This window comes from Arvicanthis niloticus, chromosome 21, assembly GCF_011762505.2.
Source record: "Arvicanthis niloticus isolate mArvNil1 chromosome 21, mArvNil1.pat.X, whole genome shotgun sequence".
Taxonomy (NCBI): domain Eukaryota; kingdom Metazoa; phylum Chordata; class Mammalia; order Rodentia; family Muridae; genus Arvicanthis; species Arvicanthis niloticus.
Genome location: NC_047678.1, coordinates 17,011,276 through 17,029,687, shown reverse-complemented (window position 1 = coordinate 17,029,687; position 18,412 = coordinate 17,011,276). Strand labels below are relative to the sequence as shown.

The 18,412-nt window shown below is 45.7% G+C and overlaps 1 protein-coding gene across 2 annotated transcripts in view; it reads left to right on the top strand.

Annotated features, from left to right (window-relative positions):
* The first annotated feature begins 2,608 nt into the window (after window positions 1-2,608).
* Window positions 2,609-18,412, top strand: part of LOC117693649 (uncharacterized) — a 54,969-nt gene continuing 39,165 nt past the window's right edge. Inside the window, exons 1-6 of one of the 2 annotated variants that reach the window (XM_034484369.2) lie at window positions 2,609-2,933; window positions 6,983-7,192; window positions 7,739-7,891; window positions 11,165-11,313; window positions 15,563-15,703; window positions 17,372-17,517. In XM_034484369.2, coding sequence (XP_034340260.1) covers window positions 7,013-7,192; window positions 7,739-7,891; window positions 11,165-11,313; window positions 15,563-15,703; window positions 17,372-17,517 — 769 coding nt within the window. In that variant the 5' untranslated portion in view covers window positions 2,609-2,933; window positions 6,983-7,012. The remainder of the gene's footprint in view (window positions 2,934-6,982; window positions 7,193-7,738; window positions 7,892-11,164; window positions 11,314-15,562; window positions 15,704-17,371; window positions 17,518-18,412) is intronic. The other variant, XM_076918110.1, reaches the window with a different exon arrangement.

Here is an 18,412-nt window from a genome sequence, read left to right as displayed (position 1 = left end):
AAGCCTCGATGCCCACCCCACTGTGGAAATCACATCCCTTGGGAATTGCACCTCAGGAGTGTACTGCACCTCTCCATAACACAATGAGATAGAAGACTTGTGTTCCTGAGACTTAAAGATGACCATTGTTGAGACAAGAGACCCTAGCCGCTGATAGTACCACTGTACACAAAGCAGACAGCAAGAGGCCATCTACTGTCTCTAGCATGTTCTTGTCTGGCATCCTTCCAAGAATGGGATGGGAGGAATGAAGACCGTTCAGACAGAGGTGCTTTGTTACTCACTTGGGAATAATTAGCTTTAAACAGCCTGTCATGTGGGAATTGACCACATAAATGTATCTAATTTGAACCACTGGCTAGCAGTGGATGCTAGCCAAGAGCCGCCATTCCTTCTCTGAGAAGTGTCAGGTCTGGAAGCTCTCAGAGAGCTTGGGGTGTCAACAAAGAGAGGTCGCTCGCAGAGCAGGTCTGCAGAAAGCAGGTCACCAACAGGACCAACTGGCTGGCTGGTCTCCTGTCTCTGGCAGATCTAGAATGTGAGAAGCATATGTAGTAACAATTCCTGTCTACAGCTGCAACGCTGACGCTGACGCTTAGGGGCTGGCTCCAGTATGTTCCGGTGCAGGGAGAGGCTGTGTCCCCTGTCTTTTTTCTCTTCCTCCTGCATCAAGCTTTCATCCCATTTTCCATCCTGCAGCCCCAGAACGTCTGAATTACAGGGTGTCAGCTGGACACTGACCAGCTAGATGTGGGTATGCAAAATAGGTTAGAAATGGGACCTGTCAGGATAAGCTGTCAAAAGTGACTCTTCTGATTGCTCTAGTGACCCCTGCAGGCCACCAGCTGCTGTTCTTCCAGCTTTCTCGATGTGCTCCAGGCTCTGGGGCTGGAGGGGTGGGTCAACAGTAAAGAGTGCTTTTGCAGAGGACATGAGTTTCCAGCACCCACATTATCCAGCTCACAACAAACTATATATAACGCCAGATCCAGGTGAAGGGGGTCTGATGCGTCTGGTCCCTGTGGGCATCTGCACACACACACACACACACAGAGAGAGAGAGAGAGAGAGAGAGAGAGAGAGAGAGAGAGAGAGAGAGAGAGAGGAAGAATAGGGGGGATTTTGTTCAGCTACTGTTTTTGTTTCCCCTGCAGTTTCTCTGGCCTTGGGGCTTGACTTTCCTTTCCATTAGAGAGCCCTACATTGGAGGCCCTTCCTATCCCCATCAAAGAAGAGAACAATGTTTCCCCTGCCCACTCCCCCTCCCCAGTTAACCATGGCAGAATGGGGCAAGAAAAAAAATCCTGTGATTGTATCATGGAGACACCAAACCAACATCAACATTTCTCACTACCAAACGTCTAAGTAATAAATGCCTTGCTGCTGCTGTCCCATTAGCCAAGATATTGGTGTCCTGGCAAGCCTTTTATTTAACTCTTACACTTTCAATTACTTCCTGGAGCATGTGGAATGTCATGTGACATGATTCTTGGGGGAGTTGAACAAACTCAGCCCAGATAGGGAAGCAGCAGCAGACCACGGACGGTAACACAACCAAGGTCCAGTTTGGTGACCCAATGCAATTACGAGGGTTACTTCCACCAATGTGAGTGGAAGGTTGCTTACAGGAGCATGGACTGTTCAAAGGCACTCTGCTTCTCTGAAAGCTCACCTCACCATAAGATGCAAATATAAGGCCCTGAGTTAAGATACCTGCCCCCCCCTCCAAAAAAAAAAAAAAAAAAAAAAAAAGCCCAATGCCAAGCCGTGGGTCTGCAATCCCAGCACTGGGGAAGTGGATACAGGAGGATCCTCGGAGAGCATGTTGTTCAAGCCAAGCTGGTAAGCTCCAGGTTGAGTGAGAGCTCCTTGTCTTACATAAATAAAGGAAAAACAACATGGGGAGTGACTAAGGACACCCGAAGTGGATCTCTGACCTCCATATACGCCCATAGAGGAGTATGTACATGTGTGGGCATGTATGAGAAGCAGGGAGGCAGAGAAAGAAGGAAAGGGAGAGAGAGGTGGGGGAGGAAAAATTTGGGGAGGGAGAGAGAGTGAGAGAAAAAAGGGAGGGAGGGAAGGAGGGAGAGACAGAGGAGATATGTATTATATGTGTATTATATGACAGTTATAGAGGTAAGAAGTCCCACGGGGTCTCACTGAGCTAAAATCAAAGCAGGTTCCATAAGGCTGCGTTTCTTTGTGGAGCTCTGAGGAGAATCCATTTCCATTCTTCCAGCTTCTGGAAGCCACTCACATTTCCTGGCTCCAGTGTTCCTTCCTCCCTCTTTAAATCCAACAGCTTCACAGAGTTCTCCTCGGGATCTCATCTCTGTCCCTGACCACAGACTGAAAGGTTCTCAGGCTCCATCCAGACTGGCCTGCCAGGACGGAAGAGAGTACTATCCCCTCAAGGTTTGGACCCCCAATTATACTAGTAGTTGTCTTTGCCAGATAAGGTGGCCTGCTCCACGCCTCAGGGTGGGAAGTCTCTCCCTTGAGGCCTTTCCGGTTTCCTACAACCTGGAAGGTCTTAACTCCAAAGCCATTGCCTACAGCGAGATTCTTACTGCCTCAATTCAGCCTCTGTTGCAAGCACAAGCTTCCGTCTCTATGGCGACAGCTGACGCGGGAAGCAGGACTGCTGCGACACTTGGACAGTGCTCAGCACCTGCACCTGTGGGGTAGCCGGGATTTCAAAGGTCCCGGCGAGGACACTGCCATCCCCAGTCCATTCCCCACCGGACCTGCTCTGCGCATCCCTGTCTCTGGGCTAACTGGGATTCTCTGTGCTCCCTGGAGCTCTGACTCCCACCTCCTCTGACTGCGTCCTCCCGTCCTGTTGGTCCTGTTTCCGGAGTGATGTGCAGCGTGAAGTGCAGCGGAGGGAGAGTGGCCTCCGTATGAGATGATAAAGCCTAGCTGCACAGGTAAGGCTCACATCTGAAACCTAAGTGAGTGTTCACTCGTGATTAGTGGAGAGGTACTTTGGAGCACCTGGCCCCAAATGCCTGTAGAAACGACCTCAAAAAATGCTGTGTCAAAATACTGATTGTCTTGGACCAGCGAGATGTCTCAGCACCATTTGACAGGACAGCCTAACAACCAACATGAGCTGGAGAAACCACCAGAACAAATCATAGACGCAGAGAATGCACTGGGTTACCATCGGATCTCTCTCTCTCTCTCTCTCTCTCTCTCTCTCTCTCTCTCTCTCCCTCCCTCCCTCCCTCCCTCCCTCCCTCTCTCTCATTAATCGTTTTAAATAATATTGTTTTAATTCTTTAAGAATTTCATGCAGTGTTTTTTTATCATATTCATCTCCCCCACACCTCTCCACCCTCACCTCACCACCCATACCTCTCCACCTTCATCTCCCCCAACCCAATTTTCAGTTTTCTTCTTTTTCTTTCCCCATTGAGTCCAGTTTCTGTTTCCCAGCTCCCCTCAGGATTGAGCCTTGCCTTGGAGTGCAGCAGACCTCAAGTTGACCCTCTGTTCTTCTCCCAGCGGCTGTGCCGTGCCAGTGTACACCCCTCGGCTAGTGATGGACTGTCTAATGCCCCTCCCCCCTTCCACGCTGTGATTTTGTCTGGGTTGAGGTTACAAAACTCTTATGCACATGGCACCTGCTCTGCCATGGATGGAAAACGGGGTCTCCATCTAGCACCTCTGGCTTTCAGGACCCTTCTGCCCCATCTTCGGAGGCGCTCCTTCAACTTTGGGAGAAAGGGTGTGATGTGTATAACCCATTTAGGGATGTGCATTCCACTGTCTCTTGTTCTCCAAGAGAACAAGAAGGACTTCTTCTCTGAAGGACTGAACAATGCTAAAGTAACCCAGATGTTACAGGAGTTATCAGCTACTTTCTTTTTTGTTGTTGTTGTTGTTTTGTTTGTTTGTTTGTTTTGAGACAGGGTTTCTCTGTGTAGCCCTGGCTGTCGTGGAACTCACTCTGTAGACCAGGCTGGCCTCGAACTCAGAAATCCTCCTGCCTCTGCCTCCCAAGTGCCGGGATTAAAGGCGTGCGCCACCACTGCCCTGCTATCAGCTACTTTCTGAGATAGAGCATGCCTGACACTGTTAATGTGGCCAAGAACTTACGGCTAAATAAGTTATAGGCCTAGGGGAGAACTTAGTACTATCATTCTCCCTCCGCTGAGTGTCACCTTGAAAATGGGAAGTGGTGGGAGTCAGGGCAGCTCCACCCGAGGGAGCATGGAGGAATCCCAGCACCCACAAAAAAGCAAGACCTGGCAGTGCGTGCCTGTAACCCCCACTTAGGGGAAGTTGAGACTAAGGATTCTGGGGCTTGCTGGACAGTTACTCTTGCTATATCAATGAATTCCAGGTCCAGTTGCAGACCTCGTCTCAAAAAACAGTAGAGAGTACTAGAGGAAGATAACTGGTATTGACCTCTGGCAGACAGACAGACAGACAGACAGACAGACACACACACACACACACGGGGGGGGGGGGATGGGGAGAGAGAGAGAAGGAGAGAGAGAGAGAGGAGGGTGTGGAAGGTATGGAGTGAAGAAGGTGGTGTCTTTTAAATATATAAATCTATGAGTATAATAGGAAGTCATTAGAAGTAACATCTTAATGCTATGTCAATGTAGCAGAATGTTAGGTATTCACCCCTGGGGTCTATAACCTATCTAGCCATGTATTCTTGGCCCTGGAAAGTGTCAGGCATAAGTTCTACCTCATGGATTGAGCATTAGATCTAAGTAGAAAGTAGCTGGTAACTCCCATAAACACTCATGTCATTATTACACCAGTGGGCAACATCTTGTCATGCCAGTCACTCAGAGAAAATAATTAAGGAGTTATTTATTTATTTTATTATGTGAGCACATTGTTGTTCAGACACACCAGAAGAGGGCATTGGATCCCCTTACAGATGGTTGTGGCTGCTGGGAATTGAACTCAGGACCTTTTAAAAGATCAGTCAATACTCTTAACCGCTGAGCCGTCTCTCCAGCCCCCTAAACAAAATAATTAAGAACAAAAACCTACTTGTTGGGCTCAGTAGAAGGCATTTGCCACCAAGCAGAGAAACCTGTTTTTAATTCCCAAAACCACATGGCTAAAACAGAGACCTGACTGCTGTAAACTGACCTCTGACCTCCACAGCACTCACTGTGGCATTCTGAGACTCACACTTACTCCGTGACTAAAATAACCATGGGCAACACAAGGACCTGAAAAGGAGTGATGCTAGCCAGAGATGCGGGACTCTGGGTTTACTTCAGAAATGAACAGTTGTTTTCTTGTTTATCCTCCATTGTTGTTTATGTAGCATTTAGCTAGCAAGGCTTGAACAAAAAGTCGTTGTGACCCTTTATCAGAGTTTGTCTGCACTTCGCTGTCCCTGTGGTCTCGTTTGCACCAGAGGACATTTCTCCTTAGACATTACCTCATGCCTGCAGCTTTCCTGTCATATAACTAGATGTTGGCCTGGTTTTGTGCCTGAGAAAGGAATTCCAGACCTTCTGAACAGACACACACACACACACACACACACACACACACACACACACACACACACACGGATTTTCTTCATGGAGAGCATTTGCAGAGTCTGTGCACATGTGGCTTGTCCAACAGGAAGTACTAAGAAGCAGCTGGTGATAAATGTTCAGAGTGAGCGGTGCTGCAGGCTCACACCAGTCTGGACTGCTGTAACAAACACCAAGTATAGCCTGGCTGCTTTAAAGAACAGAGTGGGAGCTGAGGCAGAGGCAGAGGCAGAGGCAGGAGGAACTCTGAGTTCGAGGCCAGCATGCTCTACAGAGTGAGTTCTAGGACAGAGAAACTCTGTCTCGAAAAAAAAAAAACCAAAAAAGAAGAGAAGAGAAAAGAAAAAGAAGAAAAGAAACCCCCTGGGGATATTGAGGTAGCAGCTCCTGATGGAGCTTTCTTTCTCTCCGTGGCTGGGCTCCCGTGGCTGGGCTCTCGTGGCTGAACTCCACTTCCCTTTCCCACTGCAGGATCTTTATTTTTATTTTATTTTTATATCTGAGCTAAATAATAGTAATGGCTGTTAGTGATGGTGTGTTTCTAGCTGTCCTCAAAGTCATATATTTTAACTCTTGGGCTGTTCTCTTCCCTCCTGTTCACAAAGTTTGGAGTCTGGCTCACCCCCGGACAGGGGTCTTGGAGGCCACTTGACATAAATATGCTTAGATCTGAAGGGCTTGCAGAAGCACCTTCACAGTGAACTTACGTGGCACATGACAATTTACCGATATAATGTACATTATAAATGCCTAGTTTGATTTTGTTTTGTTTTTTTTCAGTATTGGATCCAGGGCCTAATGCATGCTAGGCAAACACTTGACAACTAAACCATATTCCCAGATCAAAGTCTACATTCTTAACCATGTCAGCATGTACACGAAAACTAATCAATATATATATATATATATATATATATATATATATATATATATAAAACTTTAAAACAAGTTTATCACCATTAATAGTCACTGACTAGTGCCTTGAGTTAATATTATTTCTCCTCCTCATAACTGAATCCATGGGTACTGCCCTCATTTTTAAGGACAAACAACAAATTTGGACCCATGAATTGGGTCCAAAATTGGAAATTAAACATCTCTATAATGGCTTTAACTCAGCTCACCAGGACCATTTAGGCTTAAGTGAGGCTTTATTTTTTTAAGAATTATTTATTTTATGTATATGAGTACACTGTAGCTGTCTTCAAACACACCAGAAGAGGGGATCAGCTCCCATTACAGAACAGATCCCATTACAGATGGTTGTGAGCCACCATGTGGTTGCTGGGAATTAAACTCAGGGCCTCTGAAAGAGCAGTCAGTGCTCTTAACCGCTAAGCCATCTCTCCAGCCTGCCTTTGCAATTCTTAGAAAAGGACACACAAAGCGTTTCCTGGGATTCCGAGGGTGAGGCACATTCAGTGCTGGATTTCAGCTCAAGTTACTGTTTTCAGAAACGCAGTGGAATCGAACACTGCAAAACAATGCGGAGAGCGAAGGAAAGAAAACAAAAACCCAAAGGGGCTGCCCCTTCGGTGGTTCCCGTTCTTCAGAAGTTCCTGAAGACCTATCAGAAGCACTGCATACAGTCTCGGACTTCCATGTGTCCCACCATCCAAAGGGACCTTAAGAGCAGCATTGACAGAGAGCAGATCCTCAGGAAGGTGAGTGGTGGGGATTGGGTCCTTACTTGAAAACAGGAAAGCTGACGCCTCTCAGCTCTGCATTGCCTGACTGAGTGACATTCACAGCTTGGCTCTAGGCGGGTCTCCATTCATTCTTTTGTGCTCCCTGTACCCGCGCACCCCCTTCTAAGCCTGCCAGATTGTGTTTTGAGAGGGTCAGGAATTGGGAACCTCACATAACATCGCCTTCTCAAGTTCCCCTGTAAATCCTCCTCTTTCCTCTGACTGCAGCCTCCCCAAGCTGCACCCCTCTTTCCCTCTAGCCTCTCTTCCCACCTATTCCTCTCTGCCCACCTCCTCTGCCTCCAGGTTTTCTAGTCCCTTCTTTTTTCTAGTTTCTACCAAATACACATCTCCCTGCTTCAGAGAGGAGCTTCCCACAACCATCCTTTTAAAAAAATGTATGTATACGTGTGCGCGCACACACACACACATTCATGCAGCCATCTTTGCCAGTGTCCCTTTCGCACATTTGGATGTGTGGTTATCTCTTTATGATGGTCACCTAGAGTTTTCGTAACCCAGTTTATGCTTGTGAGAGCTGGCAACTCCACGGCAAGCTTGCTACCTGTTTCCTTGGAACCTTTGCTCATGACCATCCGAGATGAGAGCTACACACTGGGCAAGGAGATCTGCCTCTGTGGACTTCAGCTGACAAACCCAGAGATCGCCAGACTCGTGAGTACAGTTTTAAGTTTCTTCGAACCTTAAAATTAAGAGTGCGCAAATAGCACCCCGTATTCCAGATGTAGTTTAGTTGGTTGTTGACTTAATAATATGCTGCAAGATTTTTTTTTCTTAAAAATAACATTATATTAATGAAATTCCTCAAACGTATTTTAAAATGTGGGAAATGATGAAACCAATCACAGACACCTCTCTATTACCCTTTTTAAATTAATTTTTTTAACTATATAAATATATATATATATACATATATATATATATATTTAAATTTTATTTATTCACCATTGCTTTCTTCAGACACACCAGAAGAGAGCATCAGATCCCAGTACAGATGGTTGTGAGCCACCATGTGGTTGCTGAGAATTGAACTCAGGACCTCTGGAAGAGCAGTCAGGACCTCTGGAAGTGCTCTTAACCACTGAGCCATCTCTCCAGCTTTTAAATTAGTTTTTTTTTTTTTTAATGTGCTTACTTAACTTTGTGTGTACGGCTGTTTTACCTGCACACATGGAGTTACAGGTGGTTGTGAGCTGCCGTGTGGGTACTGGGAACTGAACCCCAGTCATCTGGAAGAGCAACAAGTGCTTTTAACCACTCTGCTATCTCTCCAGCCCCACAATATACTCTTTTAAATGAATAAAATGTGCACATGCTGACCAATGTAATAGTCAAAGCTTCAATCACCTCTTTTCCCCACCCATTGCCCAAAGGTGATGCTAAGATGTGTACCCACGGTGCATAACTAACGCTTTTAGACATATGCATGCATGCTGTCTACATATGTATGATTTTGTAAATCAGACTTTCATATGATGTTGTCAAGAACCACCCATGTTCAATAATTCTGTTATCCTGTTACATATCCAATTATGGATTGACCATTTTTAAAAATTGAACTTCTCTTATTAGAAGTAAAAACTTCACTTCTGAAAAAGACAATCAGATAATTCAGACCAACTCTTTCATTGAGAACCAGGTAAGCTAAACATACATGTCCACAAGCATGTATGTGCGTTTACACATGATCCAAGGGAGAACAGAGATGGGGGGGCTCCCTGAATTATTTAATTGCTTTATATTGTTTTATGTATGTACGTACACCATCACTGTCCTCAGACACACCAGAGGAGGGCATCAGATCCCATTACAGATGGTTGTGAGCCACCATGTGGTTGCTGGGAATTGAACTCAGGACCTCTGGAAAAGCAGTCAGTGCTTTTAACATCTGAGCCATCTATCCAGCCCCTGATCTATTTAATTTGAAAGAAGGTGAGAAACTTAGAAACATGGCTAAGAAACTAAGTTCCATGCCTTTAGCTCTAGTACTTGAGAGATAGAGGCAGGTGGATTTCTGTGAGTTCCAGGTCAGACTGGTCTACATAGCAAGTTTCAAACCACCTAGGGCTATATAGTGAGACCCTGACTCAACAAAACAAAACACACAGAGAAAGAAAGGAAGTAAAGAAGAAAGAAACAGAAAGAGAAATAGAGAGAGAGAGAGAGAGAGAGAGAGAGAGAGAGAGAGAGAGAGAACAAACTAGAACATAGCCTTTAGAAAAAATACTGTTTATTTCCCTGCACTGAGGAGGAAGTGAGAAGAAAACCAGTGACCAGGAAGAGGTGGTATTGACAGTATGAAGCCAGAGGGAATGCAGAGTAAAAACACAGCTACCAATGCACGCCACAGGATGGTGAAATAGAAGCTTGTTACTAAGTGTTGACAAGGATGTGAAGCAACTGACTCTCCCACACTGTGGGAAGAGTCAACACACAACTACTTTGGAAGACTACAGTGCAGTTTCTCCTAATTCTAAAGTTCATTCTCTTCCCCTCCCTCCCTACCTGACCCCCGGCCTCTGAAAAGAGACTGTGTTCACCAAGTCTCCTTATCAGGAATTCACTAACCACCTTGTGAAAACCGCACCAGAATCTCTGTTCAGAGGACCCAGGCTCCAGCTGTGGCCACCACATAAGGGTTTTTACACAAGTAAAAGTGAATTAAGTCTGAAAAAAAAAATATCTTAGGAGCTGGAGAGCTAGCTCAACAGTTTTGAGCACAGAGGACCTGGTTTCAATTCCCAGCAACCACATGGCAGCTCACAGCTTTCTGTAACTCCAATATCCGACACCCTCACACAGACATATATGCAGGCAAAACACCAATGCAGATAAAGTAAAAAAATAAAATTTTTAAAATGATTAGGAAAAAAAAAGACAGAAATCACTATCTCGGGGCCAGTGAGATGGTTCAGCAGGTAAAGCATTTGTTGCTTAAGCTTGGTGGCCTGAGTCAAGGGTTTTTACTCCCTAAAACCTACATACAGGAGAACAGGGGCTGGGCATGGCACATGCCTTTAAGAGGCAGAGGAAGTCAGATCTCTGTGAGTTCGAGGCTAGCCTGGTCTACAGGGTGGTAGAGGACCAACTCCAATACACACGCTAATTAAAATAATATTTTTGACAAATCCAGAGTCGGCAAGATGGCTCAATAAAGTTGCTTGCTATACAAGCATGAGTTTCGCCCCAGAACCTATGTAAAAAATGAAAAGAGAGAGAATCAACTCCACAATGTTATCCTCTGACCTCCATGCCACAGCAGGCAAACATCCCTCCCCAACAAAATAATCAATTTGTTTAAAAAAATCATCATGTGCCATAGTCTGCAGAGGCTGTTGGCATCATGGCCTGTGTAGCTGAAGCAACCCGTTCTCCTGGAGGCTGAAGCCTAAACTCAAGATGTCCGCAAGGTTGATGTTTTCTTCCTGTATCTTCACATGATCTTTGGCTTGTAAAGACACTAATTCTATAGAGTTGGGGCTTATCCCAAGATCTCATCACAACACAGGCACCTGACTCCATAATCCAACCTCCTGAGCTGTAGCCTAAGCCTCCTGAGATGCCTGGGGTTAGTTGGGGAACACTATTCAGCCCACAACACCTGCCCACAGCACCTGCCCACAGCACCTGCACACAGCACCTGCACACACCACCTGCACTCAACACCTGCACACAACACCTGCACACAACACCTGCACATACCACCTGCAATACATACATCTCATCACAAGGCTTCAGGGCTCTCATGATTCTTCAATGAATCATTGTTTGTAAAAAGGAAAACTTCTTTATTTTCATGCCTGTTTCCTTGTAGATAATCATTTTGGCAGCAAAAAATGTTTAGGTCACTGATAGGCTTGACTTGGGAATACGTGAGAACTCAGAGCACACTGGTAGCCCCGATGAGAGAGTTTCTCAATCTTCTAGGCTTTGTTTCTGGAGCAGAAGGGGCACACCACTTGCCCAGTGACTACATTGGAAATCATTGATTGCAAGATGGATCTGTGGTCTCTGGGGCGACTTGGGAAAGCTCTGCAGTTCAGCAGTTTGCAAGTCCTGGTCCTCGACTACTGCAAGTAAGGCTGAATGGGCTGCAGGCTGGGCCCTAGATGGCGACAGCCGGAGAAGGGAGGGGGAGGGGAGGACCGAACCCAAGTTCTTTGTGCCTCTAGCCTTCCTCCTGTGCCCAAGTAACTTTTCTAGTGCTGCAACACTGTGTCCTGCATAAATTCACTGTCCTGGCTGGTTTTATGTCAAACTTGATACAAATTAGAGTCACCAGAGAGAAGGAGCCTCAGCTGAGAAAATTCCTCCGCGGTGGTGGAGCACGCCTTTAATCCCAGCACTTGGGAGGCAGAGGCAGGCGAATTTCTGAGTTCAAGGCCAGCCTGGTCTACAGAGTGAGTTTCAGGATAGCCAGGACTACACAGAGAAACCCTGTCGAGAGAGAGAGAGAGAGAGAGAGAGAGAGAGAGAGAGAGAAAGAGAGAAAGAGAGAGAGAAAATTCCTCCATAAAATTCATCTGTAGGAGCTGGGCGGTAGTTTATTTTAAAAAACAAACAAAAAAAACCCTAAATTTTAAAAAATTGTAAATGGATTATTCCTAATATAAATGAAATGGTGTGTTAGTCTGGCAGCTGTATTTCTTTACCTTATGCTTTTCCTCAATAACCACACCGAAGAAATAAGATTTATTCAAAACTGCACCTCAGTAGCTGAGGGTTAAATGAGCTACCTTTTCCTCCTATGCTAATCTGGCTGCCTCCCAGCTCCATCCCAGGATACTTGCATATTATTATTGATCTGGCTCTTAGACCCCTTCTTCATGGTTCCAGTTGCTCCATCCTGCTGCTGATCTGAACCTCTGCCTGTCCTCCTCTCCTTCCTCTGATGGTAGATGCCCCACCCCCCATTCTCTCTTCTGCTCGGCCATTGGGTGATCACCATTTATTGACAAGGCAAGGAATAAACGGTAAGAACTGTTTACACAAACCCGAGACAGGAGAGTAATGTAATAAGCATTACAGTGCCACGGCATGATGGCTGACACTAGAGATGAGGGCAGAGAAATCTGCATTTGAATAACACAGGGTGGACTTTACATTGTGTACAAAAAAAAAAAAAAAAAAAAGTTAGGCCTACAAAAACCAACATCTGCCTTAGTCCTTAGAGACTGTTGGTATCACAGGCTGGCTTATACTTCCACATGACCACAGAAAATCAGGATAGGAACTGAAGCAGGGAAAAAACCTGGAGGCAGGAGCTGGTGCAGACACCACAGAGAAGCATTGCTTACTAGATTGTTTAACATTTTTTGATAAGCATGTTATAGAACCCAGGACCCCAGCAGCCCAAGGATGGCACCACCCACAATAAGCTCAGTCCCTGCCCCCCACCCCCTATCAATCACTAATTAAGAAAATGCCCTACAGGCCTGTCCTTTTTTAAAGACAGGGTTTCTCCTTAAAGACAGGGTTTCTCTGTATAGCCTTGGCTGTCCTGGAACTTGCTCTGTAGACCAGGCTGGCCTCAAACTCAAAGATCCGCCTGCCCCTGCCTCCTGAGGGCTGGGATTAAAGGTGGGCACCACCCCATCACCCAGCTCCAATAGCCGAATCTATGGAGGAATTTTCTCAACTGAGGCTCCTTCTTTCTGATGACTCTAACTTGTATCAAGTTGACATAAAACCAGCCAGGACAATGAATTTATGCAGGACACAGTGCTAGGTGCCAAGGAAGATACCAATAAAGGTATTGTGTAGGTGAGTGCTTTGTCAACTTGACACAAACTAGAAGTCCTTCAGGAAGAAAGACTCTGAACTGAGAAAATGCCTCCTTAGAACTGGCCTATTGCTGGGCGGTGGTGGCGCACGCCTTTAATCCCAGCACTTGGTAGGCAGAGGCAGGCTGAGTTCGAGGCCAGCCTGGTCTACAGAGTGAGTTCCAGGGCAGTCAGGCGAGTCTCTAGTGCACTTTCTTTCTTTCTTTTTTTAAGATTTTTTTTTTTTTTAATTTTATGTATGTGAGTATATTATCACTGTTTTCAGACACACCAGAAGAGGGCATCAGATTCCCATTACAGATGATTGTGAGCCACCCTGTAGTTTCTGGGAATTGAACTCAGAGCCTCTGAAGAACAATCAGTGATCTTAACCACTGAGCCATCTCCTCAGCCCATCTGGTGCACTTTCTTGACCAGTGATTAATGTGGGAGGGCCCGCCTTGGAGCTGGCTTGGTCTCATGGCTTGCTCAGCTTGAGGCTGCTGCTGCTACTGCTGCTGCTGCTGCTACTGCTGCTGCTGCTTCTTTTGTTATTGATGTTGTTGTTGATGTTGTTTGAGACAAGGTCTCCCTGTTTAGCCTCAGCTGACCTGGAACTTGGTAAGTAGAGCAGGCTGGCCCTCAAACTCAGAGACCCACTTGCCTCTGCCTCCTGAGTGCTGGAATTAAAGGAATATAAGACCCCTCCTCGCTCAGCTTACTTTTATACAACCAAGAGATAGTACCACTCACAGTCGGCTGGACCGTCCCAAACCCAACCTTGATCAGGAAAATACCCTCACAGACTTGTCGATAGATAGGCCAAACGATCGAGGAATTTTCTCAATCAGGATGACCCGAATTTGTGTCACATTGACAAAAACCAAAAAAAAAAAAAAAAAAAAAAAAAAACGAAGGAGCACACCAACTACCATACAAACAAACAAGCCAACACCTTAGCCAGCAAACTCTCGTGTCCAGCCCCAGCCCCAGCCCAACAATTACCGTTAATGATTTAATTTAAAAAGTTAAAGTTTTATCTTCATCATGTATGATCATCAGTGTGATGCTGCATGCCTGTCATCCTGGCTTGTGGAAGGCTGAAACAGGAAGGGTTCAATCCAGTTCAATCCAGTTCAAATCCAGTTCAATCCAGTTCAAATCCAGCCTGACTAAATAGCAAGACTCTGACTCAAAACAATATTTCTCTGTCAACCCATTTCTAACATCTCAAAGTTCAAATCCCGATGTTTCAACTTCTTTCCAGACACTAATTTAGCTCCCTAAATTTCAGTTCTCTGACAGGTAAGCATCAGCCGCCCCATCCAAGGGCAGTGAACTCTGCTTGTGAGTCACTTTGCAAACTAAATATTATGCATTGAGGTGCCCAGTTACAAAGGGAGGGTTGAGAAGCTGGACTTTCTCACAGAGTCCTGCGGCAGCCGAGACTTCCTAGACTCCACCCACCACTGCCGGTTATGTCATCATCCTGCCCATCTCTGTTCTACCTCCGCGTTCTGAACCTGTTCTCTGTTGAAAGGATGTTTCAAACCATCCTTTGCTCTCTTTGCTCTGGAATTTTTTTGTTTGTTTGTTTGTTTTGTTTTGTTTTTCGAGACAGGGTTTCTCTGTGTAGTCCTGGCTGTCCTGGAACTCACTCTGTAGACCAGGCTGGCCTTGAACTCAGAAATCCGCCTGCCTCTGCCTCCCAAGTGCTGGGATTAAAGGCGTGCGCCACCACCTCCCGGCTTTGCTCTGGAATTTGACTTCCGAACTCTTTTCCTCTCTACAAGATTCCCTTCTCTTCAGGGTCTACCCTGTGCTATCCATCAGTTACACCTAGAAACTCCAACTGGGATCAGTGGAAACAGTCATAGGTGGCCTGGGGAGGACTTAGTGGCCCTTGTTGGGAGTGCAGCACAAAGATGCTTGTACTCCAGAGAGACCAGGAATGTTAAGCACACAGGATTGTCTTTCCAGTAGAAAAGATGTAAAACCTCCTCTTCTAACCAGAAAGCTGGGAATTGGAGGCAATTAACAGCCTGATGATCTGTGTTAACTGTTAACTGTTGTGTCAGGCCATATCAAGCTCCTACAACCAGGACCGAAGAGGCTAGTAATTTAAATGACCCTTACAACCAGGGCCTCCCCAGTCTCCCATAACCAGGACCTAATACTAGTCTAATGACCTTTACATGATCCATATAGCCAAAGACTTCCCCAAGCTCACAACCAGACCAGAGGTGGCTAATAGCCCCTGCTATCCCTAGACCCTTAAGCTAGCACAAGTAATCTGTCTCCAGAACTCATCTTCTTGGAAGAAATGACATGTACTCAGAGTTGAGTTTCAACCTAACTACCAGAAAACTATTTTTTCCAAATTATACTGCATTTAAATGTGCTAGAAAAAAAAACTTCCTGGCATCAGACTTCCTGAAGTTTTGATCCAGGTTGAAAACCTCAGTCTTCACAGTTCGTTCCCCTGCCATGACTGCCTGCAGGGTCCACTCAGCCTGTGACATAGTTTAAAAGCTATGTGCTTTGTTCTCTCATTTCTTTTCAGGTTTGGAAATGAAGAACTTGAGAGTATCTTCTCAGGCCTGGAGAGCAACCAAAGGCTGCAGGGCCTCAGTATGCGCTACTGTGGGCTGGGGCCCCAGAGTGGGCCAAGGCTGGGCTCTGTCATCAGCCACAGTGCCATTTGGTGAGCTGTCCCCGTTACCCCGCTCACCATGTTTCTGTTTGATTCACTGCACAATGCATCCTGGTGGCTATTTTTTATTTTTCCTTCCCTCCCTTCCTCCCTCCCTCTCTTTTTCCTTCCCTTCTTCCCTTCCTTCCTCTTTTCTTTCTCTCCTTCTTAGGATGAGTGTGTATGTTCATACAGGTGCGCATGCATGCATGTGGAGGTCAGAGGTCAACTCCATCAGATGTCGATCCTCAAGTGTTCTTACCTTGTTCTTGAATCAGGGTCTCTCACTGGCTTGAAGTTCACCAAATAGGCTAGGCCAAATGCCAGAAAGCTCCAGGAATGCCCCTGTCTCCCTCCTTCTACCTCCGAGATTTAAAACACACTGCCATCCTGTGCCATTACTGTTTTCTACATTTTATCAGAAATTTATCTCTTTTTTACAATTTTGTTTATATGCCGTGTAAATATACACATGCGTGTACATGACCCATGCACATTTGGAGTCAGAATGCTAATGAAGAATGAAAAATTATAAAAATCATTTTTATAGAATATATACATATATAGATGCTTTTAAAGTTCTTTTAGGGACATGGAAATTTTTCTCTGAAACAAGCCAGGCCAGTTTCAGGAACTGGCTGTAAAGAATGAAAGTCATTCAGGTGGTAAAAACACAATGACAGGGCTGTGGCTCTACGGCTGGAGCTAGTGAGAAATAGTTAATAGATAGTTGACAGGGTAGGGCAGTGATATGGTAAAACCACATTTTTGAGAAGAATAGTGTACTGAGTAATTTCCATGGCTATTAACCATTCAGGGTGGGTTTCTCTGGAATGTTTCACTATTCTTATGTTATGTATCCTTGGCAACCCCTCACCCCCTCCTCACTCCCCTGGTTTGCGGTTTTCCTCTTTAAAAGACTCCTTAGTCCGCCACTCGAGGCCAAACCTTGCTCTTGAGAGAGAGCTTGTGGTTTGACCGCTGGCCAACTTCCCTAATAAAGCCTCTGCTGATTGCATCCAGGTATGGTTTCTTGTGATCTTTGGGTGGTTGTGATTTCCTGAGACTTGAGGAAGGGTCTCCCGAGTATGGGGGTCTTCACTACATCAAATATATTCATCTATCACTTTTTTTTTGAGACCGTGTCTCTCAGTGAACAAGAAACTTGCCATTTTGGCTACACTAGCTAGTCAAGGTCCAGGGACACACCTGTTTCAGCCCCCCAGTGCTGGGGTCACAAGTAAGTACTTGTGGGCACCCCTGGCTTTTACATGGGCACTGGGGATTTGAACTCAGTTCCTCTTGATTTTATAGCAAGTGTTTTATCCACTCAGCCATCGCCACAGCCTGGTGCCCAGTGTTTGGCTCTGGGTTCTATAGGTCCTCATGCTTTCTTGGTAAGCACTTTACTTGCTAGCCTATTTCCTCTGCCCTGCTCGTTCTTTCTTACCCTCCAAGAAAAAGCCTTTGGTGAACTTTGAGAACCAAGGGTGTCTGTCGAGGGCATGGTTTGTGCTGCTGGCACGACAGCGTTTTGTGACATGGTCTAGTGTGTGTTTGCTATACTTATCTATTGACGTCATATCACTTATGACTAGTTATGTCTTGTCAGATAAAGATCTTAGATTCAAAGTTATAGTGGGCCTGACAATGAACAGTGTTTTCTGCCCTCTTCCCCAGTGAGCTGTGCCTGGATGGAAATCACTTGCAGTGTTCTGGAGCACTGGCTCTCCTCAGACCTATAGCAGAATATGCAGAGACACAGAGGAAGGACCAGCCTACCTCGGCATCGCCACATGTTGGAAATACCCCTCTGCTTTCCCAAGGTGAACACTGGGCACCACTTCCAGACAGCCTCTGTTGGTTCCAGAAGAAGGACTGTACTTTGTACCTAGCTGGCCTTCTTAGTACTCAATGGAGACCTACTTCCAGAGTGTGTAGGAGGCAGAATAATGGGCTCCAAATGTGTCTCTGTCCTGACCTTCAGAACCTGTGAATGTGCCCATAAGGCAGATGTCAGATCAGGAGCCTAAGATGGAGACGGTCTCCTGGACTAGCCTGGTGGGTCATGTATAACCATAAGGACCTTTTGAAAGGGCAGGCAGAGGGTGGGGGAGGATTTGACATTTGCAACAGAGACAAAAGTAATCTGAGCCAGAATGTAGGCACCTCTAGTCTCTGGGAAAAGCAAAAACAAACAAAAACCAAGCAAACAGAACAAAAAACAAAACCAAAACAAACATTTTTCTCAGAACCTGCAAAGGACTCTAACCTCAAGATGTCTTGACAGTCAGTTGTAGGATCCATTTCAGACTTCCAGCTTCCAAAGCAGTAAGGCAAGAATAAGGTAGCAAGTTTGTATCTCTTCCAGTTATCTCTCCTCCCTCCCCCCTCCCACTCCCCAACACACTGCTACCTCTATTCACTTCAGTTTTGTGAGACAGTGCCATGCTATATATAGTCCCTGGCTAGCCTGGAACTCACCATTTAGTTCAGACTGGCCTTAAATGTTTGCTAATCTTCCTGCCTCTACTTGTGAGTGTTGAGCCATCCCAGCCAGATTTTAAACTTGTATTCTGTTAGCCACTCAGTGTAAGGTCATCTGATGCAGCACTGACTGGAAACTAACATCCCAGACTAATCAGACTCATCAGGTTGGTCAAAACAGTTCAAATGGGATTAAAGAATACTTTGTGCATGACACACATTCCTGGGCCCTGC